The 23,245-nt window shown below is 39.2% G+C and overlaps 2 protein-coding genes and 1 pseudogene across 2 annotated transcripts in view; 1 reads left to right on the top strand and 2 right to left on the bottom strand.

Moving 5' to 3' along the window:
- LOC111336746 (uncharacterized) overlaps positions 1-23,245 on the top strand; it is a 139,607-nt gene that overhangs the window by 87,822 nt on the left and 28,540 nt on the right. The gene's annotated exons all lie outside the window — the stretch shown is intronic.
- LOC111336762 (uncharacterized) lies at positions 1,821-15,071 on the bottom strand. The gene is made up of 6 exons (XM_022942912.2): positions 14,940-15,071; positions 13,106-13,196; positions 12,309-12,447; positions 10,762-11,682; positions 4,351-4,496; positions 1,821-3,752 (listed from the first exon to the last, which is right to left on the bottom strand). Exons 2-6 carry the CDS (start codon positions 13,117-13,119, stop codon positions 3,068-3,070), a joined length of 1,905 nt encoding a protein of 634 aa, XP_022798647.2. The 5' UTR covers positions 13,120-13,196; positions 14,940-15,071; the 3' UTR covers positions 1,821-3,067.
- Positions 18,947-21,061, bottom strand: LOC148720830 (uncharacterized; annotated as a pseudogene).

The raw sequence follows: 23,245 nt of genomic DNA, 5'->3' as shown, positions 1-23,245 counted from the left end.
TTTAGTGTGTCTGTTACTACAGTGTCTGATATTTTTATAACCTGGATTAAATTAGTGATAATAATTTCATCACGAAAAAAGTGTCTGGGGATCTAGGGTCAATTAAACGTCTGACGAGAAAAAAACACCCGTGCGAATTATACTTCCTTTTAAGGACCAAACATCAGCAAATGCCGTACGAAGGTGCAACTTCCGTACAACTTGGTGACCTAAGCCGAAAAATTGGAACTGACATTTCCCCTGTGTACACTAACAGAGAGATCGGATATGAGCCGTGAAAACCAACGGAAAAGAAGCCCAACATCATTAATCAGCAGCGCATTGTGTATTATTTCAAGTGTGGTCTGTGCGATGCAGACTATGTCGGCTACACATGCCGGCACCTCTACCAACGTGCTGAAGAACACAAAGCGTCTCAGTCTTCAATCGGGAACCACATCAAAGAACGGCATGGGCATACCCCAAATGACTTGCATCACGGTTTCAAAATCCTGAAGAAATGCAAAAGTAAACTGGACTGCCTAATTTACGAGATGCTTTTTATAAAAGAAATTAAGCCAAGCTTGAACAAACAGTCGGACTCAATCCGTGCAAAGCTATTTTTTTAATAATTTACGGTATCTTCGTATAATTTATAGTTTTACTTTCGTCAACTCTCATATTAATTTATTCGTATTGTCTCCTTTGTAATATTATCACTTCCATTTTACGCCTAGTGTTTACATATTTCCATATTTTATCGCTTTTATCATTCCCACGTCTTGAATTTAGTACATTTCATCAGCTTGAAAATGACCTCAGCGAGGTCGAAACGTCGCACAAATTTGAACTGAATCAAACAGGCGCTTTTTGACACGCTCAGCTTTTTGTGCAATGTCATTTAGTGACATTGGTCCATTTTTCACAGGTGAATGTAAATTCCATAGATGTTCATCTGGATCACTCATTAATGTGGTTGTGCTTGAGCTTTCACTACATTGATTTTGTGGGAGGTCATGGGGGAGGATGTAACTTAATCCCATTCTTTTACCAGTTATTTTTTCAACTTCCTTAACTTTCTCATAAAACAGTTTTTGACTCTCATTGTTGAGATTTCTTTGATGTGGGGCTCTAACATCAAGAGCCTCTCTTTCCCTATGTTTAACTTCTTTTCCATACTCATGTTTTTCAAAGTGAATAGACTGAATTGGTTAAGGCTCTACTTTGCGTTTCCTACTAGGGATATTCCATGTGCAAAGTTGAGATGTACATGGTGAGTTGTGCGAGTCATTCTCTTCAGTGTTTACATTATTTCGCATTGTAAATTGGTGTTCCGTGGCAAATAAAGTGGCAGCTAGGTGGTTACACCTTCCGTCTATCCCTGCTGGGCATCCACACATTGCTTTAAGGACATCTCCGGGCCATTTGGTTTTATTATTATGTGAACAGTGTAAATTTTTTTCTTGGTCATTGATGGCATAACTTTACTTTTCACATAATGTTTGTTATTGTTCTCCATTGAAAATAATTGCAGAACATGACCAGATTTAAAAAAGGTATACCCCTTGACAATGGGCTTTTTAGTACCTGTTTCTTATCCTCGACGTCCTCAATAAGGTATTTCTAGATATTACTGTATGTAATCATTGGGACACCTGCAATCTCACCACTAAATCCTAAGGTAGGAACGTTTTCATGGACCTCTGGGTCTATTTCCTCCGCAAGGCCAAGACTTAGCCGCTTTTTAGCAATGTTTACTCCCCCATCAGGGTCAACAAGGTCTTTATCGGGTCCATGGAAAATAAAGGGAAAAAAGCGAATTTAAAAGGCAAATTCAGCACGATTTTGTCGAAATTTACTTGATCTCGGCTTTCTACATTGCCCAATCATATTCTGCTAATGATCTGTCGAGAATTTCCATTCAAGAGGTTTAAAGATAACTAAACAAACTGTTGACATCAAGCTAAAATACCTTATCACAAGTTCTTCTCTTTTGCCACCAACTTTCTCTTCACGGCAGCTTAACCATCGCTTTAGAACGTTAATGGTACATTGCTCAACAGGTGTATTTAGTTTTGCGCCTGGAATATCATCTTCGTTTAGTAACAGGCTCGTAATATTATCTTTTTCTACCGATAACTCTGTCATGATTAAAATTCGCGGGCTATTCCAGCGTCTCCAAAAACAGCCCCAGGGTGCTTCGCGTTTTAAATTTCGACCCAGTCTCCCGTTGAATTCCGGAAAGGGCAATAATTGCGTAGCCATCGTACTCGATTCATCGGCCCTTCTCTTTCCTGCCACATCACCGAGCATTCTCCAGTCTTTTAAAATGAGTGGAATGATCTATAATCATTTCAAAATAGGTAGGTAAATAGCCGAGTAAATACTTAAATGATAACCAGACAAGAGATATATAATTTCAATTTCCTGAGAAAACGCTACTCTAAAGTTATGACACATGAAATCAATCTTCTACAAAGGAAGGAAAAACGACATCATCGGATGAGTCCGTCATGTTTTGGTATTTTACGATGCATGGAAAAACAAATTCGGTCCCTGATTAAAACATTGCAATTTCCAAAAGTTGCAAACTAAGAGAGAAGTCTTCTCATTGTTTAAATGTTGGCTGAATTAGACTAACAAGTCTTACAATTGCCTGCACCTCATTCAATCAATGATCAGGAATTAATGAGGAAGTGAACCTTAATAACTCTATCGAATAATAAAAAGAAAAAATGGCGTGAGTTTTGCTAGTACTCAAAAACGCGTACACAAGAAAGTAAATCTTTCCTAACGGCCAAAACTTACACTTAGCCTGTGAAGCAGCACAAGGTACTTAAGACGAACGTTTTCTAAGTTCAACTACGTGCCATTTAGAAGGGATCCTAAAATTAATAATCCAATGATTAAAAAATCAGTCTAAAATTAGTCTTGTTAATACCTTTTCCATTTCCATGTAACAACAAATACAACAATTGAGGTCAAACTACGAAATTAATGTAAGCCATATGGTGGAAAAAATGAAAAATCTGGAGGTTTTTCAATCGAAAGATGTTTCATTGAACTCTTGGAGTCAGTTAAGTTCCGATTAGTGTATAAAAGTATCCTCGATCTCCTTGGCCATTTCCCTTAGATCTTTGGCCTTCTCAGATCCTTTGTTTTGAACAAGATCGTGGATCGTGAAGCCCAGGTCTATGACATCCCACACTAAAAAGGCAGTGTCAAGAGCAAGAATCCAATCCGTCTGGGATTTTCCGAAAATTTTCCAACCTCCTTTCACCGTGTCATCAGCAGCTTGAGCTCCATTCTTTGCTAGACTCTGTGTTGAGGATTTTGCGCTAACTTGGGCTGCATCATCAGCAACTTGAGCTCCATTCTTTGCCAGACTCTGTGTTGAGGTTTTTGCGCTAACTTGGGCTACATCATCAGCAACTTGAACTCCATTCTTTGCCAGACTCTGTGTTGAGGTTTTTGCGCTGACTTGGGCTACATCATGAGCAGCATAAGCAGCAGCTTGTGTTCCTGCTTTTGCTTCAGCACCACCTTGAACAGCGGCTTCCACTCCAGATTTCCACACCGCTCTTTCAAGAAAAGTTGCCGCCTCTCTTGCCACGTGGGGGATTCCCAAGGAGGAAATTATTAACTTACGAGGAATCTTCAAGACGTAAGGGTTAGCAACCTCATAGAGTTTACCGACGTGGTAAATATATATAAGCCGTACGCCCTCTTTCGCGGCTATCCAGCTATTGATCGTATTCTTCACCGCGTTGTAGCTGTCTTAGAACTCTTTTCCGACCTTTTTGGCCTCCTCGATATATGCGGAATGTTTGACAGTATCTATAAATGTGGATTTCATGATTAGGGCTGCTCCAACGACTCCAAAGCTTATGGCTGCGGCACTTCTAGTCCATAATCCTACAGCTCCTCCTACTATACACACCGTGGTTCCAGCGGCATTAACGGTTTTGCAATCAGACAGACAGACATCTATATTTATACAGGATAGCCCCTTCAGTGTAGTAAACACTGGTATCAACGGGGGTCCTGTTACCCACCCATCCCACCCCAGGGGAGGACATCCATCACACAGTAATCTCGTGCGTGGGAAATTAACGTCTCCTGCCCCTAACCCTGCAGGAGACGGGACCTCCATTTATTCGTCCCTATCCGAGAAGACTAGAATATCTAACCATTTCTTGATGTTAAAGAAAGGAAGCATATTCTTCTCAGTTAATTTTAAGACCCTGAGTGTTGGTCCGGCCGGTATTGAACTCTCGACCTCCCGCACAGCAGTCCGGCGCTCTCCCAATTGAGCTAACCAGGCGGCGGTCCCATCATGCTTGATCAAGTTTGTTAGCTATTGCTCGGTACACCTTTACGACTTTTTTCGCATGGGATTGCATCTTTTCCGTCTTCTTTGTAAACTCTTTCAAATACACCCCATATTGCAGCTTCTCATCGTCAGAGGGAATAATAGGCGTCTCTAAGATATCGTCTACCACTCTTGCTCTTTCCTCCTTAAAAAAAGGAAGTAAAAAATTTTTAAGTAAATCTCAGTCGGTCACTTAAAACGACATGCAACTGTTAGTGACGTTTAATAGATCAAGATCAAGTGTACCGGGGGTTTACTTATTGTATTTTGTATGGGCAAGCACCGAGAGCCTTTGCAGTACAGATCGATGGACTAAAACTGAGAAAATATTGAATACACCTGCAATATAGCTCTCCTCCTTGAGGGTGTGTGAAGATCTTTTAAAATAATTAGGACATGTCCATCAAATATTTAACAATTATTCCACTCGCGCTTGTTGGATATGAGATGATAGATAGCCAACGAGGCGCTACGCGCCTCGTTGGCTATCTATCATCTCATATCCAACAAGCGCGAGTGGAATAATTGTTTTATTAAAAAAAAACGCCCCCAAGATATTAGACAAATGTTCTCGACTTTATTTTGCAAGAAGAAACCGATGTTACAATGTACAGATATTAGATTATGGTATATTGGCTCATATACCATAATGGCTAAGCCAATATGAAGTCTCGAATTGCATTATCCAATGATCCAATTTTTAATAATACCTGTTACGCGTTCTTGGCTTGCGAAATGACACACCCGGCCAAAAGCGTTACGTTAGACAGACACTTCTGCAACCGGCTTCCTATAGGTGGTTACCTTAGAAAAGGACTGAGTTTGATAATTTTTGCCTTTGATCTAATTGCTCCTAAATAGAACTCTGATTTTTGTTTGACAACACACGAACTCGATCTACCAGTAGTCTCCCCTGCAGTCGCTCTTTGGGGAGGGAGGGTCGCATTACATTCAAAAGAACGGCTGCGTGGAAGGCTTATAAAATAGTGCTGTGAAATGAGCACTTGCGCTTCACGAGTATCGTTGACTCAACATGTATTTTATGGAAGGGGGTTGGTTATATCAACCAAGTTGAAATTGTAAATTGGCCACCGTAACGAATAAAAAAGCTGACGTTTCGAGCGGTAGCCCTCTCGTCAGAGCGAAGGGCTAAAGCTCGAAACGTCAGCTTTTTTATTCGTTTCGGTGGCCAATTTACAATTTCAACTTAGTTGATATAACCAAATTACAATCTACCAGTAGTCTCCCTAGCAGTCGCTCTTTAGGAGGAGCGTCGCAAAAGAGCGTCCCAAAAGAACGGCTACGTAAAAAACTAATCTGATAGTGCCCCGAAATGGGTATTTCTATTACACAGTATTGGTAGCTCAACATATATTTTGAGAAGTGGAGGGGGGGGGGGGAGCTCCTATCTGCATGCATGAGATGAGAATGATCCTTTTTTTTAACTGACTTGGGAAAAAATGTTTAATTTCAGGGCAACTTTCGTTCAATAGTTTTCTTTAATGCGACGTCACAGAAAGATAACTCAAGTCACACCCAGATTGGTTTCGTCCAGGGCTTAATGTTTCATTTTCTGGGAGCATCTATTCCCTTGCTATTAGGAGCCCCCCTTCCCAGAGGGACACAACTTATCTCCTCAATTACCATGTCCATGTTTGAGAAGTCCTGGCCATTAAAATCTGTCGCAAGAATTAATGTAATGCATAGGCTGTAAATGACGAGTCCAAAATATATCGATGGAATCTGGGTTCCCTTTGCCGCAAAGGACCGGGAGAAACAGTTGCTGTATCTCTCGACAAGGAATTTTAAGGGTTACTCTTCACATTAGAACATATTCTCTCTTGTGACTTTATACAGATCAAGAAATCTAAACGTTAGCTCATTTATTAGTGCTTGTTCGTCAGAAATATACACGAGATTACCCGTGGAATTGAAAACGGTCTTACGCAACTCTTACGGTCATGAACGTTTAAAATGGTGAAAAAAATCTATCAAACTTGCAATTCTGCAGATAAGCTGGAGATCATTATTAATACAATAATATTGTTTCACAATAAGGCATTCAACCCACCTGGTGGAAGGCATTCTTTGGGTAAAGGGTAAATATCCAGTACACCTTGCCCCTGAGTTTCTTAGGGGGATGTTCGGAGAAAATGTTTCGGCTCGGTACTATAGCGAAGAACAAACACAGGTATTAAATTGCCTCGCATGATTATCAATATTTGACTTTCGGGCTCGACAATCTCCTCGTCACTCATAACACTCCTTCATAACACTTCTCAGAGAATTGAAATTTTTAAAAATTTTGATGAAATATGATCAACCGAAATTTCTTTGATCGTGTGGTCTGATTGCACGAGTGACGGTAATACTAAGGAGGACTTTTGCTGATAGTAGTGACTGGCGTTTCGGTAATACATGGCTAGCGGAAGTTAGAATCAGTCTCGACTGAAGCGGCACGTCGACCTACTCAGAATCAAACGAGATCAGAACATATCTTTCTAGCATGAAGTCTTTCAAAAAGGAAGTCTTACAAGCAAAATTGTTTAATCCCCTATCTCTACCCGACAGCTATTTCAGCCCAGCGCGACGAAAGCGAAACCCTTTGCGATTGGTGTAAGTCTACTTAATATGGTGCGCATTTCCCGTTCCCCGTTCCTTATTGTCCATTCCTCATTAGCATTTTTCCATTCCTTGTTTTAAAAATAACTCTTATCCTCAGTACCGAGAACAAAGAAACTTTGCTCAAGTCCTGCAGTCATATCCCGCAAAGCGGAAGTGTCTGCTTTTCGTGCGTGGGTTGCACTGACAGACAGCTGACTATTTTTAGGATCATGTATTGAGCTGGGGAGGAAAAACCAATCGAAAAGTATAAGGCGAGGGTAAAAATCAATGAGGAGCATCGCTCCATGTCATTAGTTACGAAATATGTTATCAATTTTCGTGGAGAAAGAAGTTTGGAGTGGGATTATTTGACCCGAAACTACACCGCCTGGCAAAAGTCAGCGGAATAACAGAAAACTACGTATAATGATAGGATTTTAAGTTATCGAGTTTTCATGCTGGCGCTTAAAAATGTAAAAAAAAAAAAATTCAACCTAGAAATTGTGAGATCTTGCTAAGTTCAGCAAAGCGTAAATGCTACCAGTTCCTAGTCAGTCAGCCCTAAACAGTTGTTATTAGATCATAACTGTAATATTAATTAGTGTTAAACTGTAACCGTCACCTGCCATGGCCTTTTGTGTATTTGTTATCCAACAAAACTTTTCGAAAGTGATTAAATTATTCCCTAGCCAATCGTTGTGGCAGATTGCGTGATCCTTTAGATAACTCATAGCATTACCTAATATTTTGTACATTAGGCTTCAATAGAGCTGTTTTGTAGAGCTTTCTTTGGTCAACATCACCAGAAATCGGTGACATTTCGAGCCCGCGAGCTTGAGTCAGCGGTGTATAGCATTTCACTGAAATACAAGATGGCGGCCATTGCTACGCGATCTAAGCGATCAGTAAAGAATTTGTACGAGAGTAGCCTGAAGCCCCAAGAAACACCAGGGGATTTTGAAAACAAGAAACATGGCAGCGAAAATCACTTTCCTATCGACTTTTGCAGTGTTTTTTGATGAACACGTAAACAAGGAACACTTTAAAAGTGGCGGCATACCTTTTTAGATTGCAGGAACATGACGCTTCTTCATAGGCTATGCTAAAGTTGAGGTGCGGCGCCATATCAGACAGTAAATAAATGCAGCCATTTTCTTGATTCTAATTAAACGTAGAAACTCATTTTTTAATCGACGTCATCCTTGGCGTTGTCGTCCAAACTCCTCAAGGTTCCTAATGAGAGAAAGAAAGCGCACACACTCCGAAACGTTTGTAACGAATTCGTACTCCATGCTCTTCCATCAAGGTGACAATTAGAAAAATTCCAGTTCGAATAATTCAAAGATGTTTATTGCTTGACGCAGGAATATAGAAACTTTAAAACTTAAGTAGAAAAAAATAAAATTACCTCTTTGAAATCTCGCGTTGACTACGTCGCCTCTTTCAATTCAGTTTCTGTTGAGAGCTTCTGAAACACCCGATTGAACACCTGCTTGAAATGCTGCAAGCAAGCTGTTTTGATTGGTAGATTTTTAGAATTCATGGAAAATAAAAGCGGGGAATTCCCCTGACACAGGTCATAACCAAAACTGTGCAGGCCTGAGACTAGTAGAGTCGTCACGTGACTGTAAGGTTGTGTACGATCGAGTTAGTTGAGTTTTCCTGCCAAAATTGTTTTCCTGTTTGATCACAGCCGCACTCGTCCACGAAAACAGTTGCCACCTGTATGTAAATTCAACGAGCAAACATCAAGTCTATGTTTGCAGCATAAGAGAAGAGTGGGAGAACTTATCACAGTTACTCCATAGCTCCGTTAATAAAAATTAAAGTGAAAAAGCGTCGATAATTCTCAAACAATTCATAAGACGCAGATCTGCCGGTAATCTGTAGTCACTTACAAATAGTAGAGCTTAGGATCAATGAATTGAGCTGAAGCGACATGTGGGTTTTTTTCCGCAGTTATATTAGGATTAAGTTTCACTTAAAAGCCCCGTGCAGGTTTATTTTCAGCTGTTTGCTTGGTTTTGCTGTTTCACTTAAAGACGTAATTAGGACTTTTGATCGAGTAGACAACTAAATATAATTTGGCTGAAACAGCAAACTTAAAGGGGCACTAACATTCGACTTGAAACGTCAGCTTTGGAATCTAGTTAGCCAGTTCAAATTGTCAACTCGGTTGATAAAACCACATTATAAGGGCGAAATACTTCCTCGATTTCCATCGCCTTCAGTGCTTTGGTAAGTGATTCCCTTGGCGAGCGAGGAAAATATATGCACACTAGCTAGGGTGAAACTAATGAGATCTCTCTAAAGTTATTGCTCACCACCAGACAACCCGTTTTGATTGGTTCGTGTACTTTGTTTCGATGGAAACGAGAGAATTTCCATATCGTAAATGTTTTTTGTTTTAATCAGAGAAGGAAGACAACTTTGAAGTTATGGAGGATGTTTCGACGGGAGAATTCGTACCCTGCTTGAAGGGGGCGATGCGGCGTCATTACAAATATTTTTGTTTGCATAGGTCAGCTCTCTGCACCAAAAACCGTTGTTGTATTCTCCTGAATAAAGGGTGAAATCAAATCGTCGAGCTTTTCCCATCGGAGCTGTAATGATAAAATAATACTTATTCGCTGATAACCAACCCACTTATTCCAATGAGCATTGTACTGTGGTTAATTGCGTGCGCCTCACTCCTAGTGTTCCGTACAGTTCACTTACATCAATTTATTTTTTCACCAATTCTTTTGTCTCGCTCGACCGACTTCACCGAATAGGATTCGAGGGACTGCTCACGCTGGTTAGCTGCAGTTAGAAAAATACATTAATTGATTGTGTCACTTTTTTTTCCGGTGAATTTAGTAAATATTACTGATCAAAACAATAACAATTTCCTTGATTATAATTGGTTTAAAAATCTCCTATTTTTTTCAACACTAGCGGGAAATAGCTCGGTGTTGGTGTAAAGTTCAGAAAACAGCAACGAGGAAAAATTATCCTATGAAAGGAAAGCGAATTTATGAGCTGAAACTAAGCTGCCAACTGCGATGAGAAGCAATTTTCCAGGAAGATCACTAACACTTCTATTTACATTTTCTTTTCAAAGTAACTACAATGAAGGCAAGAAACAATGCAAAATGAATCAGTTGACCATCCAAAAACTATCGAGGCTTTTTCTAAATTTTTTGAACTACTTGAACGATAGAACTTGAATGAACTTGTATAAATCGGAAATGATCTACTATGAAATGTTGACGAGTAAATATGTTCCAAAACCCACAAAAAACCCTAACAGTAATATTTTATAATAAATGACCACAAAATAATATTTTGGCGATACTTTTAACAATGTGATAACAATTTCAATAGTACCAATTCTTTCATCATCATCTACATCTCAACTGTTCGAGTCAAAAAACGAAGAAAACTAGACTGCAGAAATCGAAAGATACAACTTGAACTGCGCGAATACACAATAGCAATTAAAAAGGGTCCATAAAATAAAACGTATAAATATTCCCGTAACAGGAAGGCATCCTAGAGCCAATAATTCAACACTGCCCTAAAAAAAAATCAGTTTAAAATGAAGAGTCTTATTGTTGACTCTTCCCTTGACATATAACAGCGGACAAAGTTGTTACCAAGCTTTTTCTTTTTTAAAAAATAAAACAAAATAGGTCAAACTACGAAATTAATATAATCCATATGGAGGAAATGAAAAAAAAAGATTGGTTTTCAGTTGTAAGGCACTTTTTTCATTTAACTGTTGGTGTCAGTTTGAATTGTTCCAATAACTCAAGTTTCGATTACAGTTTAAAAGCATCCTCGATCTCCTTGGCCTTTTCTCTTAGATCTTTCGCCGCTTCATGTCCTTTGTTTTGAACGAGATCCTTAATCGTGAAGCCCAGGTCTATGGCGTCCTTTACCAAAAGGGCAGTGTTTACGAAAACAATTATGTTCTCCGGGAGTCTTACTACTGTTTTAGAAGCTGCTTCCGCCAGATCATCAACAGTTTGTGCTCCACCCTTTGATGCTTCTTTTGTTGAGGTTTTTGCGCCGGTTTGAATTACGTCATCAGTTGCTTGTGTTCCTGCCTGAGCTGCTCCTCCAGCACCACCTTGAAAAGCGGTTTTCGCACCCAAATTAAACACTGCTTTTTCAAGAAGAGTTATCGTTCCTTTTTCCACGGAGGGGATCCCCATGGAGTAAAGAACCAATTCCCGTAAAATCATCAAAACCTGAGGGGAAGTCACTTTATGAGCTTTAGCAAGGCCATAAATGTACATCAGCCGTATGCTTTCTTTCTCGAGTGACCAATCACGGATCATTTTCCTCACGACGTTGTAGTTGTCTCCGGTCTCCTTCAAGAGCCTGTCGGCCTCCTCGATTTCCGCAGAATGACTGTCATATCTATACGTGGCCTCCATGTTTACTAGAGCTCCAGCAAGTCCAAAACTTATGGCTACTGCACCTCCAGTCATTAATGTTACAACTCCTCCTACAACACACGCAGTGGTTCCAGCGGCATAAGCCATCTTGTAGTCCCACCACGCTTGGTCAAGTCTATCAGCTATTGCTCGGAGTCTCCTGGCGGTTTTTTTCCCGTTGGAAGTCATCGCATCCGTCTCGTCTTTGAACTCTTCCCAATCTCTCCTGTACTGCAGCTTCTCATCCTCAGAGAGAATATTTATTTTCTCTAGGATTTCATCCATTACTCTTTCCTTTTCTTTCTACAAAACAAGAAGTCCGGATTCTTAAGAAAACAGCAGTCACTCACTTAGATCGGCTTGCAACTTAGATGTTACTGACGTAATATTGATAAAAAGTCACGCATACGTAAAGGGGATTACTTACTGTATTCAGATATGGGCGAGCAGAAAAGGCCTTTGTAGCAGAGATTGATAGACAAAAACGAGAAAATATTTAATAAACGGACATTTTCTATAGCTCTCCTCCTTGAAGGTGTGTGGAGATCTTAATATTTAAGACGTGTCTATCAGACTTTACCAGTTACATGTGCAATATACCTGACCAAAAGCGTGACTTCCATTGCACGAATGCTGGTAACTCAACATAAATTTAGAGGAGGGGAGGGGGGGGGGGGCTCCTATGTGCATGAGATGAGGATGTTCCCTCCTTTTTTTTTAACTGACTCAGGAAAAATGGCTAATTTCATGGAAAATATCATTCAATAATTTTCTTCAATGCAACTTTTATAGGCTCAGTAAGGTAACTCAAGTCACGCCCCTGAAATTGGCTTCATCTAGGGATTAACATTTCTTTTTCTGGGAGCATCTCTTCCGTTGCCATGTGGAGCTCCCCTTCCCAAAAGAGCGCAACGTATCTTTTCAATTACCATGTCCACGTTTGAGAAGCTCGGGTCTTTAAAATCCATCGCAACAATTGATGTAATGCATAAGGTGTAAACGACGATTCCAATAAAAATCGATGGAATCTGGTTCCCCTTCGCTGCAAAGGACCGGGAGCAACTGTATCTGTCGCGAAGAAAATTTTCAGGGTTATTTTTCATGTTAGTACATATTTTATCTGTTTGTCTCTTTGACTCAATCGTAGAGCATCGGAGCGTGGGATCTGAAGGTCTGAGGTTTGATTCCCTAAGGGGAATCTGAATCTTTTTCTTCATCCCATGCTTGCGACAAGACAAAAGATTCCTGTTTCTAATTTTTTACCTAACCCAAAACTAACCATCTTCCATATTCTATTTACAAAACTATGACCCTATCGACATTGCTGATCCTAGCAGTATGCAGGACGCGTGTCTTATACGAAGTTAGTAATGGGCTTTACTCACCATAGACTCGTGACACTGAAACGGAACGCATCTTTTCCTATTTCTTTACCGGATTATAAACTTACTATCTTTCTTACCCTATTTATATAATATTCTATCTAATAGCTTCCCACGGATCCAGAACCTCATGCATCAGTTCATTCACAAGTGCTCTTTATTCGGACAATACACACAATTTCTCGTGGGATTGAAAACCGTCTTACGCAACACTTCAAGTCACGAACGATAAGACTTTTGAAAAAAAAAAAATTACTCTCAACAAGGCAATCTGGTATGTAATACTGCAAGCTGTCATTATCATTACAGTAATAGTATTTCACAATATAAGACATTCAACTCACCTGGAAGAATGCATTCTTAAGGAAGAACACCAGTAGACCTAGCCCCTGAGTTTCCTTTAGGGATGTTCGGAGAAAATGTTTCGGCTCGGTACTGTAGTGAAGAACAAATAGAGATTATTTCATGGGAAAAGTGCATGGAGGATTCTAATTCACGAGTTGCGATGCATCAAAGAAAAGGATGAGTGGGCTCAGTGAGGTTTTTGATGCATGGCAACGATTGACTAAAAAGAGACAGTCAAAAACTGCATGCCGCTACTGGTATAGCACAATTTTTGTAGCAATGAAAGAACTCGCGGCTTTTATAATGTCAAGGCAGAGTTGCAGAATATTTGTCTCACATGAAAATTAAAACCTGCCACATACTACATTTCTGTGAGTACATACTAAGGAGTACCTTGTTCCACAAGAGAAAGAGATTATTAAAGTAAGCACGTGACACTTTCACTGAGGAACCAATAAGGGTTTCAGTAGCAGACAACAGCGTGATTGTTTTACCAGACAAGTTCATACTTGTTTTGGTTATATATTTGTGAAATAACTAATTGCTTAAATGATTAACTCCCTGCTGTAACCATTCCAAATATAAAAGCCAACTTTTCATTCGTCTCATTTGACATTCAAAGCAAGAGAGCAAATGAGATATTTGCAGAAGTTCACATGGTAATACTGAAATTCGAGAGAAAATGAAGATTCTGAATGTATGTAGGTAAGAAAAGGGAGCCATGTAGCGGAAAATTACGTTTTAGGAATTCGATTCTCGGAAACTTAAAAATTACTTAGGATTTTCTTGAGAGAAAATTCTCAAAGACTTAATTACATCTGTTACAAAATTACGATCTACACTCTGCTTTGAAAGCGAAATTTCGTATCACTGAGTGCATATTTTGTTACAAACCATACTACAATTTGAAGAATTGAGTAGGAACTTGTTGCCCTATTCACTTTCGCTTCAAGAAATGTCGTAGCGCACGGTAATGAAAAGTATGGATTTGGCTACTCGAAAAAGGAAACAAATATCGGTTTACATCTACACTTTCAAAAGCTCTCTGAATCTCCTTAGATTGATTTTTTTGGCATGGTGAAAGCTATCTAAAGGATATATCCTTCGCATTCACTGATAAGAAAACTTTCGACTTTAACCCGTGTTACGTTTCGTTTTTCATGTCAAATAACCCTTGATTTAGCTAGTTCAATTACGGCGAGCACTAAAACAATAAAAGGCATGGATTTGGCTACTCGAAAAAAGTAACAAATATCGGTTTACATCTACATTTTGATAGCTCCCCGTATCTCCTTAGATTGATTTTTTTGGCATGGTGAAAGCTATCTAAAAGATATCTCGTTAGCTTTCACTGATAAGAAAATGTGTGATGTTTACATGCTTACAAGAGTGACGTTGAAAATCTCTTGCTTAGTGGTTAAAAAGTGCCATATTCCTAAGCTGACCACCGAACTGTGAGCTGTCTATCACTGTCCGAGTTGGCCCATACGTTGTAAACGAAAGCTAGGCAGTGATATATTTTTTTAAGCGGGAAGCTTTTTCTCAGAACGAAAGTAACTCGCGGTACAACAATTTAGGCGCATCGTAACTCGCCTTTCAAGTTATAGGAAAAATGCAATCAGAATGATGTGGAAATGTTACGTTAGTGCTGAGAATTTCTTTCATCCGCCGCTCGACGGTGAAAGTCGTTCGACTTTAACTCATCTTACGCTTCGTTAGAGTGCCGTAGGTTATGAGTACAACGTACTCTCCGGACTATTTTTATTCATGTCAAATAATCACTAATTTAGCTAGTTCAGTTACGGCTAGTAGGTTAAGAAAAATTCGACCAACCTGGTGTTGAATTGTTTCCCCAGCTTAGAATTGTTGTTTACGAGAGCCCCTATGCGGAAGTACACTGATCAAAGTCTCCCGTAATATTACATAAGAGTAAGCACGTGATTCTCTCACCGGGGAACCAATGAGGATTTAGTAGCAGATATTAACATGATATTGACAGAACCAAAACAGGTTCAAACTTGTTTTGGTTCTGTATTTTTGGAATAACAAATTGCTTTTATGATTATCTGTCTGCTTTGACCATTCCAAATATAAAAAAAGCCAACATTTCCTTTGCGGCGTTTCACTCTTAAAAAACAGGAAGCAAAGCTATAGCAATATTTTCTATAGTTACTCTGAAATTCGAGAGGAAATAAAGGTTTTGGATTCATGTACGTAAGACAAGGGAGCCATAGAATGTAAATTACTTTTAGGAATTCGATTCTAGGAATCAACTCATTGAAGGTAAAAGTCTAGAAACAGGCAGAAGACTAGGTGACCGATTCCGAGAACACCTTCGCGACGTGGAGAGGAATGACAAGGACACATCCAAACCAGTCGCTAGACATTTTAATTTACCTAATCATTCTAAGCAACATATGGCAATCGGCGGTCTTTCCTTACACTAAGGTAGCACGGAAAGCCGTAAAACTCTTGAACAAAAGCTCATCTTTCAAACCGGCAGTCTAAATCCCACAGGTATCAACGAACGCTTTTCATTCCTCTAATTTATTTGTGTTTTTCTCGTTGCCATGTTCCCACCAGTCACGTAGCTACATTTTCTGCCTTTAAAAGCACACACAGCCCACAATTTCTCTATTCGCTCCGACGAAGGGCTAACGCTCGAAACGTCTGCTTCTATAATCGTAACGGTGGCCAATTTACCATTTCAACTTTGTTGATATATTTAAATTATTTCGTTTCCCACACCGACGCAGCCCCAAACAGTTTCTTTAGAAACTATCAGCCTTTATCTATGAGCACAAAGTGTTCTCTGGACTATTTTCATTCATGTCAAATAACTTTAGCTCGTTCAATTACGGCGAGCACAGCGTAGCATACACTGATAAAACTAATTGGAGTTGGGTAAAAAAGATTCGGCAAAACTGGTTTTGACTTGTTTCACCAACTTACTTTTGATGTTTTCAATTGCCCCTCCGTGGAAATACACTGATCAAAGTCTCCCGTAATATCACATGAAAGTAAGCACGTGATGCTTCAACCAGGGAACCAATGAGGTTCCTGTAGCAGATATTTACATGATTGTTTTCCTAGAAAAGTTTATACTCATTCGATGATTGTTTTGGTTCTGTATTTGTAGAATAAGTAATTGCTTTTATGATTAACTGTCTGCTGTGACCATTCCAAAAATAAAGATGTATGTATGTAAGACGAAGGGGGGCATATACTGGAAAACTTTCTAGGGATTCGATTGTAGGAATCAGCTCATAACAGTTGAAAGTGGTTCTGTTGTTTCTACGAATTATTATGCATTGTTTAACCCGTTTTAAATCTAAAAAGGTACGATGTTCTTGAGAGAAAATTCTTGAAGAGCTTAATTATCCGTGAAAAATACTATTGCATACGTAATTAACTGTACTCTTAACTGTTGTGATCACACCACTGGAATAAAAACACCACCTTTTCCTTTACATCCTTCGATATTCTAAACAAGAAAGAAGTCTTATAAAGGTTTCAGTCAGACGAGATTGACGAGTGATCTTGGGAACTTTCTTTATTCACGAACAAAGTCCTTTGGTTAGTGGTGATAGTCAGGTTGATGGCAATAGCTGCCCGAGTGGTCGCTAAATCAACTGAACCCGCTCGACTGGGACAACTCATAGTTTGTGAGGGCCAAAGTGAAGAACTTTACCTACTATTGGAATCTCTCCCTGGCTTATATCTGTAATATGTTAATACCGGAAAACTTGAGTCATGATCTCCACGACACAAGAAGAAAATTTGCCTTCCGAGACAGAGAACCGTTGACCGCCTAAAGTGTAGTAGTAGTTATAACGACACCCATCTATTGATCAGTCACCCTGAGGAAGAACGTACAGCAAACTCAAGAGTCCCTTTTAGAGAAATACTCACCCAACAACACTCCCACACCTTAAAAATGTAGAGGGGTTAGTATGCTTTTGTTGTCCTTGTTGTTGCGTCGGTGTGGTTTTTGTTTGACGTTTGTAAGGTTTGTTTGGCATCTTACAATCGCTACCGCGGAGTACCAGCGCTTTGCTTTCGCCGATATTTTGTTTTGACTTTGTTCAGTTTCCCAACGTTTTAGTATACGCGATCATACTCCAGCCTCTTCTGCTTGTCAGCCTAGCTTATCGAATTTCATGGTGTCATTTTAGTTAAGACTACGTACGGTGGAAATAGAAGTCCCTTTCGCTGAATAGTTTATGGCGATTTCGATCGACTTCCTTTTTCCTTTACTTTGTGAGAGGCGCGGTGGCCTCGTGGTTGGTGCGCTCGACTCCGGATCGAGTGGTCCGGGTTCGAGGCCCGGCCAGAGACATTGTTGTGTTCTTAGGCAAGACACTTTACTCTCACAGTGCCTCTCTTCACCCAGGTGTATAAATGGGTACCGGCAAAATTAATGCTGGGGGATAACACTGCGCTGGACTGGCATCCCATCCAGGGGGGAGTAGAAATACTCCTAGTCGCTTCATGCTATGGAAACCGGAGTTAAGCACCGGACACTGATGGGCCACGAGCTCGTAAACAGACTTTTCCTTTTTCCTAAACAGTCATAATCTTATGCATTATCATTATTCCCGAGTCAAACATAAAGTTGACTTGAAAACTTATGTGAATGCCTCCTTTTTATTCTTAAAGGACTCAGATAATACATCAGCTGCAGAAATTTGAGTGTTTATTACACAAGGATATCACCGAAAATGTAGTAAATACAAAATCAAGTAAGCAATTGTATTTCCTCCGCCGATTTAGAATTTAATGATTGAAGTTCTTTCTTTCACTCAAATGAATCACAATAGAGGCTATATTTTACAAACGAAACACTCTTTCAACCTTCATGATCGCTTTTGTTATTCCAGTAATGGTCAATAGAAACTGGCACAAGCTTAAAATCCAGCTGCAGTATGATAAAGCAACGTCTCTGTAAACCTGGTATTTGATGAGGTTTTGCTCCGCAACTCAGCTGGGCCTCGTATTAACCGGTAAGCCGCCTGAAGAGGTTTCGCTACACCAATTATTCACTGCAGCGCATTCAATTAATTTTCATTCAAGTTTCCACGTTTGAGCCAATCAGATCTATCTGTTGACACACACAAGCTTTGCTTACTGGTTCACCTTTTGTAATTCTCTATAACTGGAAACAGGGACTTTCCCTTTTGTAAACATTGGTTCACTGTTTGTATTTATGTCTTGGAAACAGCCAGTCAGGGTCTGCTGGCGTTTCGAGGAACAAAGCCGCCTTGTAACTGAATGTCTGAAATAAAGTTCCTGCTCGCTCATGCTTTAATTTGCCTAAATCCAGTTGTCGTTACCACTTTTCAAACCCACTTTGTTTAAGGATAAGTAATAAAAAATACTCCTCTAATCGAATGCGCGACAATCCTGTGTTTCTGTGGAAGTCTTGTAAAACAGCCCTCAAAGTTACAGACTGAGCACGTGATGTTCGCGACATTCCTGGGCTCTCATCCGTTAATTTGTCTTAATGCGGTAAAAGGGGGTTTTCCCTAATAAAGAGGGCACTGAAAACCCCGAGTTGTTTTGCTCAAGGTTAGTTTTTCATTTTAACAGTTTTCCTTAAATGATGATTATTGAAAAATTAATGAAAAGAGATAGAGTCTGCAGGATAGTTTGCATCTGGAAATTACAGCTTCAACGATGAAATGCTGTAATCTGCTTTAAGTGAAGCGATTTAAAACCAAGGGTTGTTTACCCCAGCCAGACGTGCAAAATTTGATTTCATTCTAGCCCCATGATTGCATTATCAAATAATAGGCTAAAAAAAACAAAAACAGAACACTGACATGTATACGCTAGGATTTTATTTTACTTGAAAAAGGTTACAATGACTCTACTCAAGGGAAATGCTGATAAGCATGAGGTTCGCTGTTTGTATTTTTTTCAGTGATACTCCTCGCTGTGTTGTATAATGTTACTGTCTTGCTTTGTTTTTCTGGTTTGTTCTCCGACAAATTGCTGCTACACATACTCAGCCTTTTAACTTAGGGCAAAATGAAGCCTTTTAAGTTGCAAATTATAAGGTTACGGTGAGTGATTTTACCAAATCGTGTTACAGTTAATTCGTTACTTAGGCACTTTAAGCCTTTCTTTACTGCTGTCTATTAATGTAATGTTATTTACTGATGTTAACTAACCGCATTAAATAAAGGTGTGGTTAAATAACCGAAAAAATGTTTACCGTAATAAAAGACAAAAAGCATTTTACAAGTTTGATTCTCTAAGAAAACGCTACTCTAAAGTCATAAGACACGAATCCCCTATAACGGAGATAAAAATGACATCATTGGATTTGTCCGTCTTGTTTAGGCATTCAAGGGTGCAATGGAAATTACATTCAGTCTCTGATTAAATCATTTCAATTGCTACAAACTGAAAGAGGCAAACTATAACTTTACTGAGAACTGAAAACTCAGAATCTACTGACGGTTGTTTTACAGCTACAGAAAAATTTCAAGCGATCAAAGCCTGAGTTGACAAATGCAAGCGGGATGAAAGATCGAAATCTATGGCCGCAGTGAAAGGGAAAGCAATGAACACTAAACGTTTAAGTCAACTTGTCATCATTCGTATACGCTCCGGTTCTCTAGATCTTCAGTTGAAAATGCTAACACTCCAAAGAACAACTTAGTTGAGGGGTATACAAGATAAAATTTATGCATTTCAATACTACAACTATTGTTGTAAAACTGTCGAGCTACCAGTAATACGAATGAATAAAGGCTGATAGTTTCGAAAGAAACTGTTTGGGGCTGCGTTTACCATTTCAACTTTGTTGATATATCCAAATTATACCAATAATACGATTATGATTACATTGACGACACTATGTACCTACCTTAATTACTACTAAAAGTTCAACACTAATAAGGGCAACAACATATAAATCAATTAAATGAATCTTTGATTCAGTGTTTCCTTTTGAAAGTGTGGTGTCTCACAAAGTCATAACTGTTTACCTCGTTCCCCCGGTTCAACACCATCTCAAAAAGAGCCAGGTCTGAGATAAAGAGGTCTTTGTTGCTGGTCCAAGACATTCTCGAGTTCCTTTGCCTTTCTCCCTAAATATTCTGCTGCTTCGCTTCCCTTGTTTTTAATAAGATCTCTGATCATGAAGGCCAGGTCAATGCAAACCACCGTCAGGAATGCAGTATTGGCTGCAATCAATCCTGCTGACTTGGACCCTGCTTTGGCACTTGCCTGTGCCAAATCATCTGCAACTTGCATCATTCCTTTCACTCCTTGTCCACCGAAGTTTGTTGAGAGGTTTTTTCCGGCCTCCGATGAGGCTGCAGCCGCAGAAAGCTTTTTCAATACGTTCAACAAGATGGGGTCGACAAACTGTAAGCTTTTTGCGAGGTGTAAAATGTAAAAAAAAAAAAAAAAAAAAAAAACTGTGATTTTCGTCATCTCTTTAATATCCAGGCAATTCTGGACAGTCGTTTCAACGACATTGATGCTCTATGGAGCCTCACCCAAGAGTTTTTCAGCTTTCTCGATTTCAGCAGAGTTTTTGGAGGACTCTACCTTGCTTGCCACGATGTTTGTGGCGGCTCCACCAAATAGGAGACCTACTCCAGCCGCTAGCAAGGCAGTACCCCCAGTCACTGCTGTTGCACCGGCAAGGGTGAGGCCGCCCGAAATTACTTGACCAGTAGTTCAAACAGCGCGTGCTATCTTGCAGTCCTCTCATACTTGATCCAGTTTTTCAGCCATTGCACGGAGACTGGCAGCCGCTATCCTGATTTTGTTACACGCCTCATTGTCTTCATTTGAAGGTCATATAGAGTCCTCTGACACTCTTGCTTTTCATCTTCAGACAAATCGTTTGTCTCTCTGACAGCTCTTTCTAATTCCTTCTTACTGATTGGCTTTGCGGCATTCTTTTTGCTACCTGTAATATTCACAATAACTATTAATTATTGATTTTTCTTTCACTACGAAGACACAATCAATGATATTTATCTCCGGGGAAAAATCCTCTGCGCATGCTTAGAGAACACTGCACTTGTTATTTATTGTGGTTTTAGTGACACTTTTATTATGACAGACAGATGCCTTTTTTTAATTTATAAGAGTGGTCCTTTCAGTTGCTTAAGAGCAACCTACTGGCAATAAGAGCCCTGAGCACAGTTACACAAATGTCATAAAAGTTACGACGGTAAAAGTAATGTTGTCTATGAGCTGCGGCATAAATTGAAAGTCATATAAAATTACATAAAATTAACGCTATAAAATAGTCGAGTAGCTTTTAAGTTGTCACGAACTCGGTCAGACCGCAGCGGGGCCGGGGTTTTAGTTCTGATGGTAGACAAAGGCCTGGTTACTAAGTCTGCTTCTTCCTTAGTTACGAGGTAATGTTTTTGAGTAGATTTATGTAGATTTAAATTTAGTTTCATATTTAAATGAACACGATGGTTTTTACAAAGTTTTTATGAAAGAAAGGGCTACGAATTTACTGCTGTTTATATCAACCTGGCAAACAAAATTTGATTTTTAAATCGCAAATTTGATTCCTCGCGACGAGTTTATATTTGGTATGTAAAGTTCATCAGATTGTTATTTCCTCCTTTAGAAAAAGATTTCTGATTCCAAAGATTTGCAGCAATAATTCTCGATTGTTTTTTTATCATATTTCTTTATAGTTCAGTGACGCTACTAAAAAGGAAGAATTGTACAGGAAAATTCGTCAGCAAATTTTAGCTAAAACGGTAAAATTCTATACTCTACTTATGCGACGCGATTCATAATTAAGGAATGATACAGCCAAGCGCGCATGAGCAGATGAAACATCAATCTTTCAGTCCAGCAATTGCATCTTGGGAGTCATTAACAATATTTTTGTTTTGTATCACTCTCTCCAAATAAAACCGTCGTCTTACTCTTTTGAATAAAGACTGACATCAAATCGTCGAGCTTTTCCCATACGAGCTGTAACTCTCTAATGATAGTTGAAGTACACTCCAAACGAACTACTGCAGTGAGAGCCCTACCTAACTTTGAAATATGAGCGAAATTGATTTTTCTAGACGATAATTTTTACATAAAGCGACCAGTTTAATTTGATTTATTTCCCATGGAGACCAACCCGGCTAATTTTAAAACATGGGCGAAACTAATTTTTCAGCTGTTGCCACCAAATGTTTGACAATTGGTAACATTCGTTCCTAACACTTGTCAGAACTTGTTTAAATCTTTCTAGACGATAATTTTTACACAAAGCGAATAGTTTAGTTTGTTTTGATCTTGCCCCAGTCTTTCCGTGAACAAAATGCAGGCTATGTAAATAAGTCTTCCCTACGAGAATACTTCTTGAGCAGCTTTTCAGTTTTCAGGAACTCGGCAAGACTGTAGCAAGGTTTTTTTTTCATGATGGTAGACAAAGGCCTGGTTACAAAGTCTGCGGCATCTTTCAGGTGTCGAGGTTACTTCCTTAGTTACGAAGTTATGTTTTTGTGTAGATTTTTATAGATCTATATTTAGTTTCATATTTGAATAAATGCAATAACTTTTACAAAGCTTTTATAAAAGAAATTCACAGCTGTTTAGATCAATCTGGCGAACATAGAATTTGATTTTAAAATCGTAAATTTGAATCCTCGCAACGAGTTTCTATTTAGTAAATAAAGTTCATCAGATAGTTATTTTCTCCTTTAGAAACGAAAATTATGATTCCAAAGATTTGTAGCAGTAATTTTCGATTGTTTTCCATTATATTTCTTTATAGTTCAGTGACACAACTAAAAGGAATAATTCCACAGGAAAATATGTAAGCAAATTTTAGCTAAAACGATAAAATTCTGTACTCTGCTTATGTGGCGTGATTCGTAATTAAGGATACAGCCAAGTGCGCATGAGCGGATGAAAAATCAATCCTTCAGTCCAGCGATTGCAGCTTAGGAGTCATTATCAATGTTTTTTTGTTTTTTTGCACTTGTCACTTTCTCCACTTATAACCGTAATCGTATTCTTCTGAATAAAGGCTGAAATAAAATCGTCGAGCTTTTCCTATACGAGTTGTTACACTCACATGATAGTAGATTGCTGATAACCAACCCACTTGGCCGTCCTTTGGAAGCCGGAACACTCCTTGTGTTCCTTGT

The sequence above is a fragment of the Stylophora pistillata genome, chromosome 11 (assembly GCF_964205215.1).
Source record: "Stylophora pistillata chromosome 11, jaStyPist1.2, whole genome shotgun sequence".
NCBI lineage: Eukaryota > Metazoa > Cnidaria > Anthozoa > Scleractinia > Pocilloporidae > Stylophora > Stylophora pistillata.
The sequence above is the reverse complement of the archived record's forward strand: the minus strand, read 5'-3'. Positions and strand labels throughout refer to the sequence as shown.